At 47.3% G+C, this 22,124-nt stretch overlaps 1 protein-coding gene across 1 annotated transcript in view; it reads left to right on the top strand.

Moving 5' to 3' along the window:
- The window catches only part of ALK (ALK receptor tyrosine kinase), a 701,082-nt gene that overhangs the window by 187,900 nt on the left and 491,058 nt on the right, over positions 1-22,124 (top strand). The window contains exon 2 of the mRNA XM_055121497.1: positions 13,804-13,923. Coding sequence (XP_054977472.1) covers positions 13,804-13,923 — 120 coding nt within the window. The remainder of the gene's footprint in view (positions 1-13,803; positions 13,924-22,124) is intronic.

Raw genomic sequence — 22,124 nt, 5'->3', positions numbered from 1 at the left:
TTATGTAGAGATGCTGTTGTGTGTCACCCTTGCCCACTAAACATTACAGCATTTTCCAGTCAGCAGGCTAGATGAAATTGTTTCTTATACCTCTGGTGCACAGCACTGGGTCCCCAGGGTGCCTGGATTTCCCATGACAGCAAGATCCAGGTATCAGAGAGACGGGGCATGAGCAGGGTCATTATGTGAGGCTCACTGGTGAAAGTAATCTCTCAGGGTTTATGATCCAACCTTTAACAACTCCTCCTGCTACTATGATCGAGGGGACAGGGGGATAGCCAAACTGTCCTGATCAGCAAAGGCCATTCATGGTATCTCACTGCTAATCCAAGTGAGACTTCTGATAAGATGCCTCTGATGACCGATGAGGCCCTAGTCAGCAGTTAACTCAGTCATTTATAATCATTACTTTGGGGACCATTCAATAGCCAACCTGTGAAATTATTTTCTGAGTTTTCTAGAGCGGAGCAAGAAGCTGAACTATGCCCAGACCTTTGGTGAAGACTCTCAGGAGTGATACATACTTAAAGGGACCCAGCTAAGGCTCTGTCAGATGAAGCATCAAGACCTCACTGATGCTGGGTAGCTTTGAGGAGCATTGGCACCTCACTGAACATCCCACTCTATTCCTGGGTCTTCCCAGTGAGCGATCCACAGAAGAATCTCCTTTCTTGCTGTTTGAGTTCCCCCTTGGTAAGACACAGGGAGATGGATTTCTCTGCTGGTGACTTCCCACATCCTGACTGTAGAGTCACCATCATATGTTTTGGCCTGTCAGTGACCCAAAAAACCTTTAAGTGATGTGTGATCACTGTTGGAGTTTTCTCACTTGTACTGCCAGAGAGCAGTGTACCATAGTCTGAGAAGGCCATCATTTTTGTCGCTCCCACCATCTGACTAGCTTTTATTTAAGGGTTATTCTATAATCATCTATTTTTTATAATTAAGGCACCTTGATTTACATTGTTATTCATAGTTGAGTTTCAGGAACATAAGACTCCAATACCCATTGCACCACCAGTGTCAACTTCCCTCCATCAATGTCCCCAGCTTACCCCTGCTACTCCCCGTCTTCCTCCTTGACAAGCGTATTTTTAAGTTTGATTACTGTAGCTAGGCTTGCAGTGTTGTTGGCTTCTTAGTTCATATATGTGTATCTATACGTATACCACATATGTACACGTATATGCCTACACTGCAATTTTGTATCATCAATGTGCTCAAGGCCCCTGACCCTACCCCTCTTATCTCCAATCTGTCTCTGTTTACTCTCCACTCAGTTTCTTTCCTTCTTTGTCCTTTTTCTTTCTATAGTCAAGGGTCGAGGGTAATCTAGGTATCCCTTCTTTTGTAACTATGCATTTTCCCCTGCCCTCTTATTCTTCTCTATACCACAGATAGTGAAGTCATCTAGTTTTTGTCCTTCTTTATCTGGCCCACTTTACTTGGCCATTCCATCCAAGTACAGGAATCAACCCAGGTGCCTAACAACAGATGATTGGATAATGGAAGTATGATATATAGACATAATAAAATATTCTGCAGCTGTAAGGAAGGGTGGAATTTGTGATCATTTTTATACAACATTAGTTGGAAAACATACATATGCATTTCTACATTGGTGTTAGACATTTCCCTCTGGGTTAGAACCCAATACATAAATCTTGGGGTGTTTGCCTCCTGACCCTGAGCCCTCTTCCCTACTGGGCATTGAGATCCTGTATGCTGCCTATGGCTGGCAGAGGTGCAGAGCCATGAGTTCATGAATTCTGGGAGGCTAAACCTCAGACTAGTTCTTCAATGGGCATCTGACCACTTTATCTCTGTGTTAGCAAGTGACAAAAGAAAAGGGACACTGATTTCACTGTTAATATTTGACTTACTTTGCTGTAAGCTATGACTTTCAAAGTGATCTTACAGGACTGTGTCAAGGAGGACCAAAGGTTTGAATGCCCATAGAGGGACTTTCAGGGTTGCATGCATGGGGGGTGCGGTGCCCTAGTGAGGGTGCCCTGGAGTCCTGTCCCTGCTCACCTTCATTGCCTGCTCCTTGGAGAAATCTCTCCCAAGTATAAAATCAATATATTGCTGCTGTCATTTGGGTTTAGTCATAGATAAGATGCATTTTCTGGAGTCTTTGGTCTTTGGAACTTAACAAAGCATTTTCACAGGGTGCTGAGCTACTCAGAGGTGAAATGGTCTGCCTTGGTCTCTCTGCTATCAGCTCCCTGCTGTGCCCAGTTCCACCCAGCCAGGGTCTGGATAAAGACTTGCCCTTGCTGCCTCCAAGCCTAACCTTGATGGTCTTTGGCCAAAGACCCATACCCTGGCTGATATACCTCAAGTCTCAGGTTTCAGGTCTGTGCTCAGGATACAGGTTAGTTGATATCCCCCCCCACGCACGCCCACCCCACCCTTCTTTGGAGTGGAACATAAGACTCCATGGAGTGGACGTAGTGGTGTCCAGAGAATGGCTTCTCCTCTGGTCCCTAGATCTCCCAGATGGAGAGGAATTCTCTCAAGACCCTTCACCTCAAGAGACTGCAAGACTGATACAATCTTCTGTATATGACACGCAAGCCACATAGCTATAGGAAACATTAGTGTTGGTTTTCTTGATATAGGAGATATGAATCCTATTGATTTTCTTCCTTATACCTTCCTATGTTCTTTCCCCTCCTACTTCAAATTCCCCTAGGTTTTCTGGAGTGAAACTGAATCTATTTAAAATTGTATATCTTGGGGCTGGAGTGATAGCACAGTGGATTGGACATTTGCCTTGCATGCAGCCAACCCGGGTTTGATTCCCAGCATCCCATATGGTCCCCTGAGCACCACCAAGAGTAATTCCTGAGTGCACGAGCCAGAAGTAACCCCTGTGCATCGCTGGGTGTGATTCAAAAACAAACAAAAAATTGTATATCTAAAAGATGCCTTTAGGATGTACTGCATGGAGGCAAAGAGCCCCCTGGACATTCCTTCAGGCTGCCTGGTTCCCTGGTTCCAAGCAGGCACTTTGGAGGGGGTGTGGTCAGAGGACAGTGGGCAGGGCGACACGATGGACCTCTGACACAGGTGAAAATCCCTCTGGGCAATTTCTGAATGCTCATTTGGAAAGTGGAAGTGTGACTTTCATGTTCCCCCAATGTGCCTTATGGACTCTTGTTTGTTTGTTTCGGCGGGGGGGGATGGGCGGGGGGGAGTGATCGCACAGACAGTGTTCAAGGCTTACTCCTGGCTGTGTGCTGAGGAATCACTCTTGGCTCAGGGTACCGCACGTGATGCCAGAGATTAAATCTAGGTCACATGTAAGGCGTGCCCCCCACCCGCCATGCTGTCTCCCAGTCTCCTTATGCCCTTTTTACTGTGGCACTTTAAATTCTTCTTGGTAGCTTACCAATAGTGAAAATTAGCCCATTATTAGTCATTCTTCCTCCCTCTGCTCTTGGTCTCCTTTACGCCTGATGGTTCATCTCTCACTGTACTGCTCTTCCTCTTTCTTCTTGCTATCCTTCTCCCTCCATCCTCCATCACCTCCTCTTTAAAGCAATTTAGAGCACAGTGGTTAGAAAGGATTTCCTGGCATTGTCTGGGGGCCATAGTGAGGGGAGAACAGATTCAAATTATTATGAAGAGCTCAATGACCGTAAGAATGGCTCCAGGCATGCTCCCGCTTCCACATTTCCAGAACCTAATTCACTTACCAGACACGTCACTCGTGACACAGCTTCATTTGATGTCACCCTCAAGGTCAGGAGAAGATTATCTGAGAAGTGGGTGTCTGAGCTAAGGCCCTTACATTCTGGAGTAGATTCTCCAGCTAAATAGAGTGGATGGGTGGGGAGTCAAACAGGACCAGCCTGAGTCTGTCTGTGCCATTAGGAAATGTGGGGCATGGCCCCACATTTGGAAGACCCGATGTGAGGTCCAGCCAGCATAGGTCCAACTGTCAGAGAAGATGATGTCTGGGGAACAGAGGCAGAATAGCAGAGTGACCAAATCAGGGGCATCTGCAGCACACTGACAGCCTTTCTTCACTGTCTCAGTGACTAAGATAAGTATTTCTCAACGACTTTCTGCCCTTGACCCATATTCAGTCTCTTGTTTCCTTCCTGTGGCCCCTCTGGTCTACCAGTTGGACCCCTAGTCTCTTGGTCCATCACACTGCCAGGCCTCTAACAAATTTCATCCTAAAGAGCCTTCCACTGGGGCTGCTGGGGCCTGTCTCCACGGTCGAGCATCAGCCCAAGTGGGGGTTTCCACGGAAACACCAGCCTTGAGGGCCAGTGTGTGTTTTTCTAGGTCACTATCCTGGTTGGGCGGAGGGGAGTCTGGTCCTCAGGAGAAGATTATGGGATCAGTGAGCGGTCGATTCTTGCTGTTTTGTTCCCTGTCACTGTTGCTCCCCATCTCTGAGTGGGGCTGAGGACTTGCGTCAGCACTTCCCACTCACACCCGTACCTTCCCAGCATCACATAAGGTACAAGCACCGGAGGCTGAGATAAAGTCCATCTGGTCCTACCTGCCCCCTTCCCCAACACATCTTCTTTATGATAAATTCAAGCACGTGTGGACTGTAGCTCCAACACCCATTTCTTAGACAATCATTCCCTGCCCTTAAGAATAAAGTCAAGCCCATCTTTCTGGCATGCCTTCTCCTCTCATCCCATCCCGCTGTTGAGTCTTTACAAGGTTGGTGAGCTTGCCAACCTGACCCCACTCTAAGCTCCTTCAGCTGTAAGTTCTGCAGGTAGCATCTCATTCTGCCTACAGAGAGACCTACCTGCTGAGGAGTGAGCCTGGACCACAGAAGTCTCTCAATAGATAGTTGTTGAACAGATAGAGTCATCTCAGCTTCATCCTTCAGTTCCAGGACATTGGGCATGCCACTCAACTCTCAAATCTTAGATTCATCCCCGTTTACAAAGGGCATAAGAACCGCCACTCAGAAAATTGTGGAATTTACAGGGTTGGTGTTTGCAAAGCATTCAGAATAGGGCACACATGCGTAATAGGCACAAAGGAGGAATTGGTTTTTTCATTTTTTTATCCCAGACTGGGATGAAATTGCTGGGTAGTAATTTAAAGGCAAATCAGATCCCTGTTTTGCCCTCTTCCCTTCTTTCTTAACTCCTTCTGTGGTTGGGGAAGACACAGAATAACGGGTTGGAAGAAAGGACTGAATTTCCTCGACTGAGATAAACTTGGGTAAAGCAGTGGCCCTTTCTGTGCCTCTGCTCCCCATAAGGTCAATGGGAAGACAGAGAAATTGTCTTATTGTCCCTCCCAACTCTCCCCCTTCTCTCTCCTCCCTCCCCGGGCTTGGCATAAGGGTCAACAGAATATGAAGTACTATTGTTCTCGGGGCAAAAGGAGTGCAGTCTCAGAAGAGGGAGGATATGGGCTTCTCTATTTTCATGCTAGTCGAGTTTATTTTAGTGACCCAGGTGAAGAATGTTCCAACGTGCATCATCATGACAATGCCCCTTGCTAACAGCACAAGGATTTCCAGTGTAGTTTACTTCAACAGGGCCTGGGGCTTTGTGTAGACAGTCTCATTAATTCTCCTGGTGTCCCTGAAGTGGGCTGGGCAGACGTGATGAGTCCTCTCTTGGATGATGAGAAACAACACTTCAAAGTGGTTAAGTACTCCCCAAGGTCACGGGGAGCCACGCTGCTCCCCAGCCGCTCCAGCCTCTGAGACACTCCAGCCCCACCCTGGGGAAGAAGTCTTAGGGCCAAGGGCATGATGTCTCAACAGTTGGTTTCCGGCAGGACAGATTCTTTCTCCTGAAACAACAGGGGTGATAACCGTAGAAAGGGAAGTGGGAGGAATGCAAGTTCCTGGAAACTGTTCTTAGTCTAGCTCTCCTCCACTCCACCCTTCCTAAACAGCCCTGCCCTGGACCGGCCCAGGTTAGATCTCTAGGAACGGGCATCATAGCTGGAGGTAGTTGCCATGTAAACGGGGCCATCTGAGTCTGAGGTCCCTAGAGATCTGGTGTGTGTTTCTCAGTCACCTTGCTGTTGGCCTGAAGGGATTCAGTCCTGCTGGGGAAAATTCAGTGGTTATCTGTCCTTGGATCTCTCAGTTGGTTGTGCTTCCTTCACTCTTCTCCTCTCCAGGGTAACTACCACCACCAACAGGAGGCTTAGAGTGGAAAGTGGCAGTTCTGACTGGTCCACCCAGCGGGGTCCCTCCATCATTTATCCTGTCCTCACTCTCACACGCTCTGTGACCCTGGATGGTGCAGCTTTCTGAGCCTCAATCTTCTCATGGACATAAAGGGGTGAACTCAGTAACAGGACAAGTGCAGGAACAAGGAGAGGGAGATATTAGAGAGGCATCGGGGTCTGGTGTCTATATGCGTAGGTAGGACCCTCTCCGCCATGCTGGGGTCCACCTACATCTGTGGAAATGGGGCCACACCCTCCCCAGGGTTCCCAGTGGCTATGGTTTCTCAACTTGAAACCTCAGTTCAACAGAACAGTCCATTGTTTTTGGGTCATGTGTGGCTTCTTGTCCAAGCCACCCCAGAGACTGCCAGGCCCTGAAGGTATTCCCATGTTATTCCCATAACAATTTTCCATTGTTTTGGCCTGGCTAGCCGTGCTGCTAGTTCCCTGTGTCACTTGCATTTTTACACTATTTATTTCGTGCCTGGGAAAGCACTCTGAGACCACAAGATGAAAGGCCCAATTCAAAGTCTTCTTTTTTGATTATTATTCTAGTCAACATGTTGGGGGGGAGGGAAGAAAATGGCTTGAGATCACAGTAAATTTGGTAAAGAGAAGAGGGTAAGCAAGCCACAGAAATGGACCTAGAATAGACGGTCTTGTTCCCCTGCTAATGGAAGCACTCGGACACTAGGTGTGGATGCGTGAGTGTGTATGTGTGTGTGTCTGTGTGTGTCTGTGTGTGAGCGGTGCATGCATGTGTATGCATATACATGTGTGGTCAGACCACCTGGAAAGTAATGGCTGCTCCATGGCTCCCATAAATTGGCACAACTAGTCTTTCTCAGCTGCTGAAAGCCAGAGAGTCCACTCTGACCAGCTGGTTAGGACTAGTGACCATCCACTAGCCCGTGCAGCAGAGCTTCCTAGAGAAAAGGAGACACTGCAGTGCTCACACAGTACTTGCTGGGACCTTGAGGTCACCTCTAGATAGTCACAAATGTAGAAACTTAGGGACACAAATTCTGAAGGGGCAACATTAAATGCTGAATTCCCTCGTTTGACATGGCTTTGACCATGAGTGAGAAGTTTCTGGGGACCCACATGGATGTACCATCCTCACCATGCAAGGGACCCCTAGGGTCTAGGCCCCTGACCTTGCTCGTACCTCGATTCTGACCAGCGTGTTGCATGCGAGTCTGAACAATAGCCTCCGTGAAAAGCTTTTCACGGTAAAGCTGTGATCCAAGAATTGTGAGTAAAATTGTTCTCTCTGTTCTCAGGACCAACAAGGCAATGTGACACTGCTCCAGAAGCAAGCTGAGTGTCACTGTCTTGCAGAGCAGGGAGCCCTGGGGGTTAGGAAACAGGACGACCCTGATCTGGTACTGCATTGGTTCACTCTGAATCCATGGAGCTCCCAGGAGGGAAGGGGGCACCTTGGGGACACAGGGGTAGGGTTGGGCTTTTAAGCAAGCGTACGAGATGGGTAAGCAGAGGTGGGGAAGGATGTGCCAGAGAGAGATTGCCTTGAGCCCAAGACTGGAGGCCCAGGTGTAAAGGAGAGCCCCTGCATGACAGGAAGCCAAGTGGTCTCCTTCTCCTGTGGTCTTTCCATGCCCCTCACTGACACAGGACCTATGCTCTCTGCCCATGGGGCTCCAGGGCTGTGCCCCTCATTAGTGGCAGAGGTGGTCCACCTCGAATGAACTCAGGAGAGGTGCACGTGGCCCTGCCGGGCAGGGAAAACAATGCCCAAATGTTGAACCACAGTACATTATTCAAGAGACTTTTAGGGGAAAAAAGTAGTTTGCTTCAGGACTTGAGATCCCAGGAGAGAAAGCGAGGGTGCGTGCGTGTGTGTGTGTGTGTGTGTGTGTGTGTGTGTGTGTGTGTGTGAGAGAGAGAGAGAGAGAGAGAGAGACAGAGACAGAGACAGAGACAGACAAAGAGACAGAGAGACAGAGACAGAGACAGAGAGAGACAGAAAGACAGAGAGAGACAGAGAGAGGGGGAGAGAAGAGAGAGAGAGAGAGAGAGAGAGAAAGAGGAGAGAGATACACCTTCCCAGCAGGGAGGAAGTGGGGATCTGAGAATGGTGAATGGTAGGGGGGCTGTTTAGTTGCCTTAGGGTTCCACCCACCTGACATGAATCGCTCTGGTGTGAATGGGCCAGCTGGAAAGAGGCTTGAAGGATACTGTGGGCCTGGCAAGAACCCAGCCCACCCTTCTAGCCTGGCGCAGTGTGGAGACTGCAGGTGGGCACAGGATAAAGGCCACATCTGCAACTCCCCACCCCTGCTGCTCTGAAAAGCACTCCCTGGTTTTTCAGACTCAATGAAGTAAGTGCCTGCTCTGACTCCAGCCATCAGGCGAGTGTTGTCTTGGCTGAATAGGTGTCGGCTGGGCCTTGTGAAGCTGAAGCTATTTCCCAGGGACTGACAACCCAGCCCAGAAGAGCTGGGCACTGGCCACCACACCCACTCAGCCCACTACTTGACAACTGTATAACTATTGACTTGGCCACAATAAGTTTTACAGTGGGTGGCACAAAATCATTAGGGCAGAATGCATTATTAAGTGTGTTTCCAGAGAAGAGATGTGTGGGGAGGTTAGTAGGCTATTCCTGATGGCTTTGTGGTTGGAGGGATAAAAGTAATGTGTGTTCAAGGTACGGCAGGAACTGTTCCAAGGAGCGCACTGATTAGAAGCATTGATGTGATTTATTGATGTGGTTTTGGAACCCATGCTCCCTGGTGACCCTGGTACTCGCAGACACCATCAGCACACATGGATAGAGCTTCATTATTTACACAGATGCAGGGCTCACTCATCTGCTCACTGCATTATGGACCTCAGCTTAGGAATAAATAGACACAGTGCAACATGTCAGTTAAAGCCTGGAAGAGACGCGTGCCAACTGGTGAAGCTAGGGGAGTGGGGACGGGGCAGTTGGCAGAGTCGCAGATGAATGTGCAAACAAGAGAGAAGCAGCTGGTCAGTGGCACTTGGGATCTCTGGACATGGTAGCCGAGATCACTCCAAAGAGAAGAGAAATTCCTGCTTCCTATTCATGTTGTGCTGGGGAACAGTTTTTCCCCTACGTGCCGGGACACGTTGCACACTGGGTCTAGGCAGACATGGGGTGAAGGATGACAGGCGTGCAGAGAAACACCCTCTTGGAGCGGATGGCTATTCACTCTATTGCTAAATGCACACACATTTTATAGGGGGTCTCGGCTTAAAAGGATGGTCCAATCACAGAAAGTTCAGCACTATTGTCCTATCACCTCTCCATCTCTGCTTTGCCCCAGCCCAATCCCCAATCAAGGCTAGATGCAGCAGTTAGGATGACCTGCTAAGCATATGTGACAGTTTCTGTGTCTTGGGCTCATGTGACCAGGAGGTCGAGTGAGGCTCAAGGCCGAACACCTGGTGCTGGCTGATGCCCTGTTCTTGACAACTTGGCCCAGATATTCCCTCTTGTGAGGCTTCGCTTCTGGGCCACTTTGCAAGGTCAGGTCTTATGTACTCCAGTGCCCGTCACCGTGCTCCACAATGTTGGATTCTGAAACAGAGATGGGAGCATACAGAGATGGGAGTATACATCCTCAAGAACGGCCTGCCTGGGGCCTAAAGGGTCACATGAGCTCAACTCAGGATTTAGACGGAGTGACACCAAGTATTTATTTTTTTGTAGGAGTTAAGTTTGAGTTACAGGCAATAAAGTAGAGATATTTAAGCTGGCGGTTGGATCTGTAAGCTACTATTCAGGGGAAAGATTGGGCCTGGGGAAATAAATTTAGTAGCATTAGTGCAGAGATGGTATTTAAAGCTACAAAACTAGATGAGATCACATTGGGAATGAATTTTGATGGCGAGGAGAAAAGAACACCAAGCGTCTCCACTTTGAACAACTGTTAAATAATAAAATAAGATACCCCTAGGGTTTAAGAATGTGAGAGAGAGAAAGAGAGAGAGGGAGGGAGAGAGAGAGTACTTTCATGTCAGACAAGGAGAAATGCAGTGACTCCATCATCTTCCAAACACACTGGGATTTTGACAGGAGAAAGCCAGAGTGTGCCAAGCCTTAGGAAGAGGATTACCTGGGGCTAGGTGATTCCCATGGACTCATCCGCACTTTGGTGAAAGCAGACTCCTAAGTCTGGAAGTGCATGGTTAGAACAAGTGCCTTTATTCTTGTTCAGTGAAGTCCAGTAGAGGCTGGTGTCTTGGGGCCCTTGAAATGCATGGTCACCAATCATTGTCAGCTGGTTCCAATCATGGTGAAGAAATACACTCTTCAGCTGTGAGATCTCCCTGGCAATTGCTGCTAGAGATTGGAGAGTGTTCCTTTTGTACATCCTGGAAAACAGTCAAGAAGAGTTAGGATCTAGTCGAGAAGAGCACGTCTCCTTTCTCTAAGCCAGGTCCAAAGAATCATGGTAACTCAAGACTGTGTGTAACAAGATGTGACAAGGTCAAGCATTGGGAGAAGGACCAGCAGGGGGCAGTGTTGCTGAGAGTTCTAGTAAGAAAGAGAAGGACACAAGGGTCAAAGTGATCTAGCTGGGGTACAGCAGACACATGATTTGACTATGATTAGTGAGAAAATGGGCTGGAGCAATAGCACAGCGGGTAGGGCATTTGCCTTGCACGCGGCCGACCCGGGTTCAATTCCTTGGTCCCTCTCAGAGAGCCCAGCAAGCTACCCGTGACATATTCGATATGCCAAAAACAGTAAAAACAAGTCTCACAGTGGAGACCTTACTGGTGCCCGCTCGAGCAAAATGATGAGCAACGGGATGACAGTGACAGTGACAAGGAGAAAATGGAAGGAGGAAAGTGGTGTCAAGAGCAGAGACCTGGATTAAGGCAATGAAGAGAAATGGAGGAATGAGCCATGCATGAAAGAAAGTGTGAAGTGCGAGAGAGTTCTTTCTCTTGGTCTCTTTGAAAGATGGTATGTTCGCTGTGGATGAGGTTGACCTGGCAGAGGCGGGAGCAGGGGTCAGTGCAATGGCAGATTCCTCAAGGCGGAATGAGATCAGCGCCTCTGTGCTGCAGTATGGGCGCGGAATGGGTGAAGGTGCTCATACCTGTCAGGGGAGACACGGGCTCGTCTTGCCTCCATGAAGTAAAGCACAAGGCAGAGAGCTGTGAATGGGCCACAAGGGGAGAGAGGGCTTGAGGAGGAAGAGGGTGGAGTGCAGTGGAGCTGGAGAGAGCAGGAGAGTGGGGAGGTCGTCGAAGGGAGATGGAGCCATCTGGAGGCCTCTGACTAGGAACTTCCAGGAGATGTCTCAGCTCAGTGGTGTCTTCCCCCTCTCTAGGACCCTCCTCCTCCACCATCACAATCAGATGCTCAGGGCAGCTGTCAAGAAAGAGACAAAGGATTTGTTGGTGTGGGCCTAAGAATGATTGACTACGGTGGGGGCTGGGAGCTTCACTGCCCAGACACCCTGCAGGTGGGCAGAGAAGCTTGGGCATCCTGGGGGGACACGGGAGCAGTCACAGTGCCCTGGGCCCTGCTTGCATACCTGCTTTTCTCTCCTGGGAGCTGAGCGGCAGGGTCTGGGCTGTACTGGTGGCCCTCACTGAACACTGGCCACCTGGAACTCTGGCTCTTGCCTTCTTCTCTGCTTTTCTTTGCCCCCTCCCACATGACCCAAGGTCCACCCTACCTTTGGTTCTGAATTCATACCTTCAACCCCAAGTGCATGCTGGTTACGGGCAAGGCCAGTAACTCTGTGTACTTCAGCATGAAGACTGAAGGTGGGAATGCTGGCTCCCGGATCCCCAGAAAATTCTTTAAGATTTTCCTCCTGTGTCTGATGAAAAAGTCCAGACTAGAATTAGATGGTGCCCAGATAATGTCTTTCTGGTAACATTTCTCCAAAATAACTCAGAGGAAATGTGTGAAGAGGCTAAGAAACGATGCTAGTTGATTCCATCAAGTAAACCCATTTTATTTTACCCTGACATCAAAACAGGTTTAGGTTCATCAGACATCAAAGCTTACTAAAATGTATTAGCTTGGATGAGCCAGGCACAGTGCTAAGAGCCTTAAATGCATGATGACGTTTCTTCCAACAACCTTGCAAACATGCAGGCAACCTATTTGCATGTATGAACCAGGTACTGTGCTAAGGGCTTTGAATAGACGTTCACTTCTTCCAGAAACCTTGAGAGTAAGAACTCTAATTGATATTCATGCTACGACCTAGACCCCTGAGTGTAGAAAACAGTAGTTACCTTCTGGCCAGTAGGCAGAAAGGTGACCGGGGGAGCAGAGAAGGTAGGTCAGCTGCTATAGCTACCCGCCTTTCACCTCTAGTCTTTGGAAGGCTGAAATAAGGACGTCTCCTGTTCTAGTTTCAGGGTGTGTGGTGAGACTTACCCATGAGCAGCTCGCACAGCAAAAGGCTACGCTAGAACCCAGCGCAGGGACTATCTGAGAGCACACAAAGAAGGTTTGGAGACGGGAGAATCAGTCTTGAGTGTGTTGTGGAAGAATCTAGAAAAGAGTTCCTGCTATTGGTCTCTCGTCTTTCTTCTCGTCCCCTTCACCAGGTCATTCTGGGGGCTTTAAGGCAAGGGAGAGTGTGATCTTCTGAGGCAAATGAGGACATCCTGGGCTCAGTTCCCAGTTCTATTCTTTAACCCTCTGTGCTTCCGTGCTGGGACCAGTGCAGAGAGGTGATAATGCTTATCTCTGAGTCACTGCAACTGTCACGAGAGATGAGGTGGGCTCAGAGCCCAGCACGGTGCTGGGCCTGTGGAAGCTGCAGAAGAAATTCTCTGTCTCCCCCTCTCCCCACACTGAGTCTTGCTACACATCTAGGTACTAAAAAAAGATTCTCCAACCCTTCCTTTTTAACAAAAAAGGCTTTTCCTGACATTAAACATTAGCAAATAGTGATTGAGGCAGAAATTTTCCGGGAGGTACCGTGTAAAAGCATGCAGCCTCAAATGTGTTCATTTGATTTGTAGATATATAGTAATTACTTTCACCGCACAAAACCCATTTGAGGTACTATTAAGTCAAGAAATAATGCTGCTTTTCTCCCCTCCTTTTTTTTTTAGCCCCTTTTCTCTCATGAAAGTCAGAACTATTTATCTTTGTGGTTGCCTGAACTTCTGGTTATGGGGAAACCCATCATCTTACTCACACACTCACTCACTTCGAAAATAACATAACTGTTAAAAGCGAATAACTTCTGAGTGCAATTTCAATTCTTACATTGATAAGGCAATAGCCCAAGCAAACAACATGATGTGAAGTCTGTCCATAATGGTGAGTAGAGGCATTACTGGACGAGATGGATTGAAGTACTCTGTAAAGTTGCACAAATTCTTAGATGCAGAAAAGATGGGATAGAATGACTCACCATGAGGTAGCTGGACTTCTAGCTCATCTCCTACAGATTTCATGTCTTGGTTATAAGACTCTGACTTAGACTTGGCCCCCTGGTTTGCAAATGTTCACTGAGCTCTTGAAGGTCCATCCGACCTCCTTCCCCTCTCATTTTCCAATGATGAACTTCCCATTGATGAACTTTCTTTTATAAGCAGAGTGAGAGGCAGCTCCAAGATCCTAAGAACAATCTTTGCTTTTGTGTCCAGGTCACAGCTCCTTGGAGTCTCCGACCAGCACACCTTTGCTGCCTCCTGATGCTTTCACGTGGAATCTGACCTGGATAATGAAAGATTCCTTCCCTTTCCTGTCTCATCGCAGCCGATACGGTGAGTGTGTTTGGAATAGTGCTTTGTGAAATACAATTACCATCTCATAGTTAAGGAAGCTGTGATTTCAGCATGTGTTTCCTGGCTCTCTGGGGACTCTGCCTCCTGCACACACAGGAAGTTCTTCTGTGCCCCTTCCATCCATCCCCACCCCAGCCCTCTCCCCCCAACCCAGCCCACTCCCCACCCCCACTTGCACCACCCAAATCAGTCTCTCTATGGAGAGCTGAATTTTGTGTATCCTTGGGAAGCTCGGGCCATTGTTGCTACCATTCCCCCAACCATTAGACAATACGGAGTTTGTGAGACTCTCCAACCACTCAGCAGCAGCAGTACGTATTTGCATTTCGACTCTGTGTTTTGAGACAAACGGTTCTTACTCCTGAGTGATTCTAATAACATTTGACAGAGGATTGTGCGGATGGTGGTTGCAGGTCTTCTAGCACCCCTCAAGTGACTCCCTTACATTTGGGTAGCTCCTTAAAAGATCCCAAACATGTTCTTAGATTTGGTGTCAGGTCATTTGACTTTGCCACAACCTTGGAGGTTGAGAGGCCAGACTGTGTTCACTGTTACGGAGAGGAAAACCAAGTTTATTAAGATCCAACTAAATAGATTCTCTAAGTCCAGAAGCAGAATCCCTCCTTGAAGCTCACTTCTCCCCAAGGCCACCTCTTTGGCTGCCTTTCCCTGTGCTCAGGGCTACAGGAGATTGTGGTACTTGGGGAAGGAGGTTTTTTTTCTGTGTCCATCCTACTAGCGCATATGCCTTGGGTCTTCACAGAGAAGAGAGTAAGTTTTGGGGGTGTTGATGTATTTGCAGGCTAGAATGATAGCACAGCAGGTAGGGTGTTTACCTTGCACGAGGCCGACCCGGGTTCAATTCCTCCGTCCCTCCTGGAGAGCCCGGCAAGCTACCCAGAGTATCCTGCTCACACGGCAGAGCCAGGCAAGCTACCTGTGGCATATTCAATATGCCAAAAACAGTAACAACAAGTCTCACAATGGAGACATTACTGGTGCCCGCTCGAGCAAATTGAGGCAACAGTGCTACAGTGCTACAGTGATGTATTTGCATGTAAACATTTCTCCGAACTTCTCCAGGGAAAACCCATCAGGGCGGCCACAGAATCTTGTTACTTTCCCTTTGCATCCCCTCACAGAGAGGAAGCCCTTCTGCATAATGAACAGAGAGCACCTCTGGACATAGCTCCTCTCATCAGGCTTGATTCAGTAGCACATATATGAACCCACACTGCACTGGGTTCTAAATTCTCCTCTGGACCCAGCCTCAGATAGAGAAGGGACCACCAAGCAAAGAATGCTAGGAGGGCCCGCTCTGGATGGGAGATGTGGGCTAAAAGTAGACTATTGACCAAGCATGATAGCCGCTCAATACCTCTATTGCAAACAACAACACCCAAAAGGAGAGAGAGAGAGAGAGAGAGAGAGAGAGAGAGAGAGAGAGAGCAAAAGGGAATGCCCTACCACACTACCACAGAGGCAGGGTGGGGTGGAGGGGACAGGGTGGGGGTGGTGGGAGGAATGCTGGGACCATTGGTGGTGGAAAATGGGAACTGGTGGAGGGATGGGTACTCGAACATTGTATGACTGAAATGCAAGCACGAGAGGTTGTAAGTCTGTACATCACAGTGATTCACTAATAAAAAATTAAAAATAAATAAATAGATTCCTTTTTGGGCTTCATTCCTGATTCCTGCTACCCAGTCTCTCTGCCTTTGGACCTGGGAATTTAGAGAAACACTAAATCCAAATCTTCTATTCTCTACAGTGTCCATCCCTGTGCATTAAGCCTGGGCTCATATGATTGGTACCTTTAATTTCAAACTTCCAAAAGTAAATGCATCAAGAACCTTTACCTAAGGCTTCCCCACTGCTGGCATATTCCTAGCAACTCCTCAGCCCCCATAGAGGGAGAGAAAGATCAGCAGTTGTCAAGAGATCCCAGATAAGTATCCCTTCTTGATTTCATTGAAACCAGACATTGAGTGCCATCTTCTGATAAAGATAAGTGTCTATAAATAATTGAATTCCTTTGTGTCATTACTGCTTTTGAGCCAGGCTTCTGCTACAACTGGTCTTTGGGTGACATTTTTAATTTGTTCAAAGTCATTGTCTCCACATAAACTTTTAGAAATGCAGTGTGCCGGAGTAGGGAGGTCTCTATCCTGCCGGACACGCTAGCTTTGTGCTTTGCGTTCTCTGTGGAGTTCAGAAAGACATGCAGTGGGGAAGGGAAAAGAAACTACAAACAGTAGAGTTGTAGAAGCTTCTTCCTAACGCACACCTGGCCCTGACACGTTCACTTCCCATTTCCAGACTGCATTTTTTCTTCATAAATAAGGGAGACCATGTGACCTATTTTTGGGGGGTAAAGAAGTGGAGCTGCAAGATTCTTTTCATACCCTCTTTGTGATGTTACTCCTCAAGATTTTCTTTCTGGGTGCAAGAGAGGATCCAGACCTTTGACTTGACACTGAACGAAGGCTCCATGGGGTTGCCCTCTTTTAGCACCATAATTGCTGTTGGTTCTTAGGCAAAGCTATGAAAATTGGCTCCTCAGTAGAAAGGTGTGAGGATTTCGGGAGCTTTTCATCTTTACTTCATTTGTCTGAGACTCCAAAGCATCCATCTGACCCATATGTCTGGTCTAGGATTAGATACAGGAGGTGATACAAAGGTGAGTGAGTTGCGCTCTTGCCCTCCCCAATCTCATGTTAGAGAAATAATGCTGTAGGTACCTCTGTGGGATGCTCTGGAGTAGAGAAGTTGAGGGCTTAGTCACGAGGTGAGAGAGTAAACGGAAGGCTGAGTCAAGGTTAAGATCTGAATCCTCTTTTTTTTTTTTTTTTTTTGCTTTTTTGGTCATACTGAGATGCTCAGCTGTTACTCCTGCACTCAGGAATTACTCCTGGCGGTGCTCGGGTGACCATCTGGGATGCTGGGAATCGAACCCTGGTCGGCTGTGTGCAAGGCAAACGCCCTCCCGCTGTACTATCACTCCAGCCCCAGATCTGAATCCTCTTAAGAATGTCCGTGGACCCTTAGCCCCCATGTCTCCAGGAACTGAAGAGGCTGTCAGATTTATGGGTGATAAATTCTTACCTTTCAACTACTGTGAAAGGCATTTTAAGAAATGTTAACAACTTCATTAATTTTAAGGCCTCAAACTTGGGCAGAGAAGTTTGATTGGAAAATTGCCGCCCGAAGGGAAATAGTTCCTCAGAGGGTGAGAAGTGACTGGTTCTCAGGGAGTCTTCTGTAGACACTTCGGGGGAAGGGGGGTGTTGGGTTCCCTCCCATCTAGGGAGAGTTTGGGGGCTGGAAGGAGAGCTGGTCCTGGCCTGATCTGACAAGCAAGAGGCCCAGCCCCCTCAGAAAAGGCATCCTTGCCTGAATTGAGGGTGGCTCTCCTCTGAAGGGTGTTTTATGAGAAGAGGCGAAGTGGAGAGAGGCTAATAAGATTTACTCACCCCCAGCCTGTAATTATCTGCTTGAAGAAAAAGTTTGACCTACCTTTGTGAAGGCTTCCCATATTTCTTCCAATTTACTTCGGGGCCTTTTATATTGTGTAAGATATATTCTCTTCAGGGGCACTTGGTATCAGATTCCAGAGCTTTCTGGCCTCTTTTCGTGAATGACAGGAGCATGCTAATTCCATGGTTGGGAGCACATCCCTCTGAGGCTTTGAGGAAGCATACACAAAGACTCACCCCTCCCTCTCTGTCATCTGACACCTTGAGGCTTATTTCTACCCTTGGCTTAAAGGGTCACGGTTTCCTTCCCTTTCAGATGAACTTTTGGTTCCTTCAAGCAGCTCCACAGTGGGGTTTGGTTACCTTGAATTCCAGAGCCACTGGGGCAAGTGGCCCAAGTAGAGTTTGTATGGGTTCACTCAGTGTGGGAAGAGTCAGATCAGTGTTTAAAACCTAATAATCGGGCCAGAGAGCTAGGACAGCAAGTTGGGCACTCGCCTTGCATGCCATCAATCCAGGTTCTATCCTTGGCACCTCCTATGTGTCTCCTGAGCCCTTCCAGTGATTCCTGGGCACAGAGCCAGGATTAAGCCCCCCGAGCATAGATAGGTGTGGTTTGAAAACAAAACAGAACAAACCCCTTATAATCAAAGGTTCTTCCCTGGAGAAAGCAAAGAAGAATTTTATTTATTTAGGAGAAAAGTTTAATACTATACAGACCTCTTTCTTTTGTATCCTTTTCTTTCTTACTTTTGCTATAAAGTTGTGATGGGCAAAAATTTTTATTCTCCAGATTGAGAATTATGTGACTTGAAGACCAGGGAATTTTATTAAATATTTTCCTACACTTGGGAATGAGCGAGCAATTAGAAAAGACTGACGCAGATTTTCTGGTTCCAAACTGAATTACCACATGAGAAAGGGAATTGAGAGAAGAGTCCCAACTCCGGGGAGAAGACTCATTTTCTGAACAATCCTACATTTGGATTGAATGACCAAGTTTGACAGCCAAGAGTGGGGGAGTTGTGGGACCTTCTCTGAATGTCCTAAAATAGAATCTATGCGGAGGGCCGTTTCATTCATCTACTCTTTGACTTAAGCATATGCCTCCCCAGGCACCATGTATAATCTTGTCTTTGATTGCCACATCCCCTCTCTCGATGACAGTGTCTGGCATGGGAATTGTCTCCCCAATGATGTCTTGAAGTTCTAACTCCTAGCAGCCTGTTTATCAGTAGCAGATCTTAGCAGATGTGATCAAGGTACTATAAGTCCACCGTGGATCAGGGCAAACCCTCCTCTAATAGGACTTGGGTCTTTGTCAGAAGAGAAGAGAAATACTCACACAGGATAAACGCCATGTCACGGTGAAGGCACAGATTAAAGGAAGGCATATAGGCATGCCGAGGATTGTGAGCTTCCCCCCAGAGTCAAGGAGAAAGGCGTGGGACTGCCTCTTCCTCCAAGCCATCACGGAGAGTATGACCTGGATGCTGCCTGGCTGATGGATTCCAGTCACCAGAACCATGAGGCGATAACTTCTGTTGGTTTAAGTGCCCAGGCCTGCAGTACTTTGCGACAGCGGCCCTAGGAAACTGATAAAGCCCTCAGCCTCCTGACTTACCAGTATCAGGGTATAGCGCTGTTGCTGGACTTTAAATAAACGTTCTATTAAAGCTGCGTCTGCTTTGCAGTCCGTGGGGACCCATCCAATTTAGGGTCTGGTGCTTTTGAAAAGAAAGAAAAATTAGGATTTTTAATTACTTTCTCGGTCGCCACGCTGCCATCACTGGGCCTGTTAATGTATCAATTTCTTTGATTGAAAAGACTGAGTAAATTAAATCTCTTTAACAGAAAGGAGGGGGCAATTTAGGAGAGAATCAAGAACGGAAACCAGAAAGATCCTGGAGTCTCCCCCAGGATTGCTTCCAATTTCTGGCAGGAAATCTCTTTGATCGCATTTCTGGAACTGCATATTTAATGTGGCTGATGTGATCAGCTGCTCCACTCCCAAGAGCTCATTATTGGTGAAATGTGACCCCCAGGTCCCTTGTGGACCATTGTCAGTGCTGAAAGCTTTCTTCCAATGCTCTGGCAGTCTAGGCCTGACTGTCTGTTCTCTTCACAGCTTTGCTCCATTGAACTGGGAAGCCAGGTCTTCCCTAGCTCATGCCTCTGGGGGTTATCTACAAGCTCTCTGGATGCTTTACCAGAAAAGAGAATCTCAGAGGGGAATGTCACGCTCCGTCATCCAGGACCAAGAGCAGGGGACTTCTGTTCACAGAGCATCACTGCCCTGCTGGCAAACCAAGGAACCCAGCCCTCAGAAGGGCAACAAAATTCAGTGTGCTCAGATGGTTGATGAAAGATTAGTTTTAAAATGCTCACTCGATCTTACCTTTAAAACCAAGACACATAGAGCTACTCAGTAAATCCCAAACAATTTATCTCTGTCAGTGGTAGACTGAGTAAGGAGAAACAGAAAGGATACAAGTAAGATTAAAAGATAATAAGAGAATGATTGGCCAACTGACACCAAGACCAGAAAAGCAAGTCAAAAGAGACCCATTTAAAACACTTGTCACCAGAAGAGAAGAGAAGGAAGAGGGAGAGTGATGGATGAGGTATAGAGACAGAAAGATCAAGACTGACCCTTGTGGAAAGGATCAGGATCACGCAGGGATTCTGCTCACCTGTCCATGTGCCTTTACTGCGAATCTGGCTTCAATTCATCCCTAAAAAGGTGATCCCAAGCTCCATTTTAAGGGTTACTTCTTTATCTTATTTTTCCATTTCCACCCCCCCATTCTGTTTGTGTGTGAGAGAGAGAGAGAGAAAGAGAGAGAAAGAGAGAGATGCCACAGAGAATGGAGGATGGGTATAAACATTGTTTGAACACCGGTTGTATACTTAGGCCTGCTTAAGTCATATCAGTGAGGAAGACACATAGAAAATTTTCCAGGAGCTCCTTGAGAAAGGAAAATTATCTGCCCAATAAAGAGAGCAGTACCAGAGACATGCTTAAAATTTCTGAAATACAGGAGAACACTTTTTTAAAGGGCTCAAAATGGGGAATTTCCAGAGATAGGACAGCTGGTCTAGACTTGTTCCCCCAGGGATCACCAAGACCTGTGAGAAGAGCATTCCAGAGGTGATGTTAAAGACTAGATCAACCTCTGTGAACAAAGGTGCAGAGAACCAGAGAGGAAGCTGGAGAAATAGTTGCATTAACAACTAAGCTGCATCAACCCCAAATACATACCTGAACCTCCATGTGAAGCTTATGTTTGAGAAGAAAGGATTGGAGGGGAATGGAGGAGAGATTCTGGCTTTATGGTGAGCACAATACAGTGCCCTTTCATCAGACTTCAGCTTGAGTAATGGAGTGGCTGGAAGGGGAGAGATTTCTCTTCTATTTTAGTTGTTGAGGCTCCACACGTTGAGAACTGTAAGCACTTTGAAGTCAAGACATCCACATATGTTCTCTTCACAGTTCCTAGTACTTAACCCAGTTCTTGGTGCTCCATGGATAGAGCACTGTAAGGACAGCAGATGGCTCTTTGCTGCACAATCCAATGGCAAAATAGGAGCTTAGCTGATCTCTCAGTTCCAGCCCAGAGCTGTTCAACTCTCAGTGCCTTCCATTTCAGCAAAGGGGTGTTTCGTGAGCCCTCTCATTCCTCTCATGTTAATTGGTTTTGTAAAAGATGTGCTTCAATGGGGAAAGAGTTCCTGGGCAGAATATACTTTGATTTAGAATCAAAATCTGTGACTTTAACTACCTACGGCAAGTTTATTTTTTCTCTTCCCAATCTAAAGAAAAGCATGTTTAGCAGACATGAGTGAGTTCAGGAATTTTTATTTTGACAGCTTTGGAACATCTGAGAAATTGTATACCATTTCTAACCAACCCAGAAATATATGTGCTTAAAACATATGCAGGAAAAGACTGATAAAAAGTGATAAACTGAAAGAGGTCATCTTCATTGAATGTTTTGTCCAGAGTAACCTCAGATGCTAAACATTTTTTTTTTCTGTTTAGGTCACAGACTGGTGATGTTCAGGGGTTACTCCTGGCTCTGCACTCAGGAATTACTCCTGGTGGTGCTCAGGGTACCATATGGGATGCTGGGAATCAAACCTGGGTTGGTCGTGTGCAAAGTAAAAGCCCTACCCGCTGTGCTATTGCTCCAGCCCTCAGATACTAAACTTGAACAAGACTTCAACAGGCCCATTTGAGACAACGACTCAAATAATTTGGTAGGTAAGAAATTCCTAAAATAATTTTGTAGGTGAGAGATTCGTAGCACAGATTCGTAGTTCGTAGAGAACAACGTAGGGCCCGTTGTTCTCCAAGCAAGTAACACCATATGTCTTAAGATGAGGAAACTGAGGCCTAGAGAGATTGATGATCTTCCCAGGGCTAGTGGCAAAGCTGAGATTCAGGTTCAAATCCAGGCCATCTTACTGGGCAGAGTCCACATCTAACACCCACAGGTATACTCTCCCCACTCCCACACACACACTATATACATAGAGAGCCCCACTCCCACACACACACTATATACACAGAGAGCAGCATCAGAAGGTGGGGGAGATGGTTCATATTCTCTTGCTACTTGAGCAGTAAGCGTCTCCTCATCACTCATTACTGCAGTGCCCTTCCCATCATTTCTGTCCCTCTGCTCTCCAGCGGCTCAGCAC

The sequence above is a fragment of the Sorex araneus genome, chromosome X (assembly GCF_027595985.1).
Source record: "Sorex araneus isolate mSorAra2 chromosome X, mSorAra2.pri, whole genome shotgun sequence".
Classification (NCBI taxonomy): Eukaryota; Metazoa; Chordata; class Mammalia; order Eulipotyphla; family Soricidae; genus Sorex; species Sorex araneus.
This window is presented reverse-complemented; position numbering and strand designations above follow the sequence as displayed.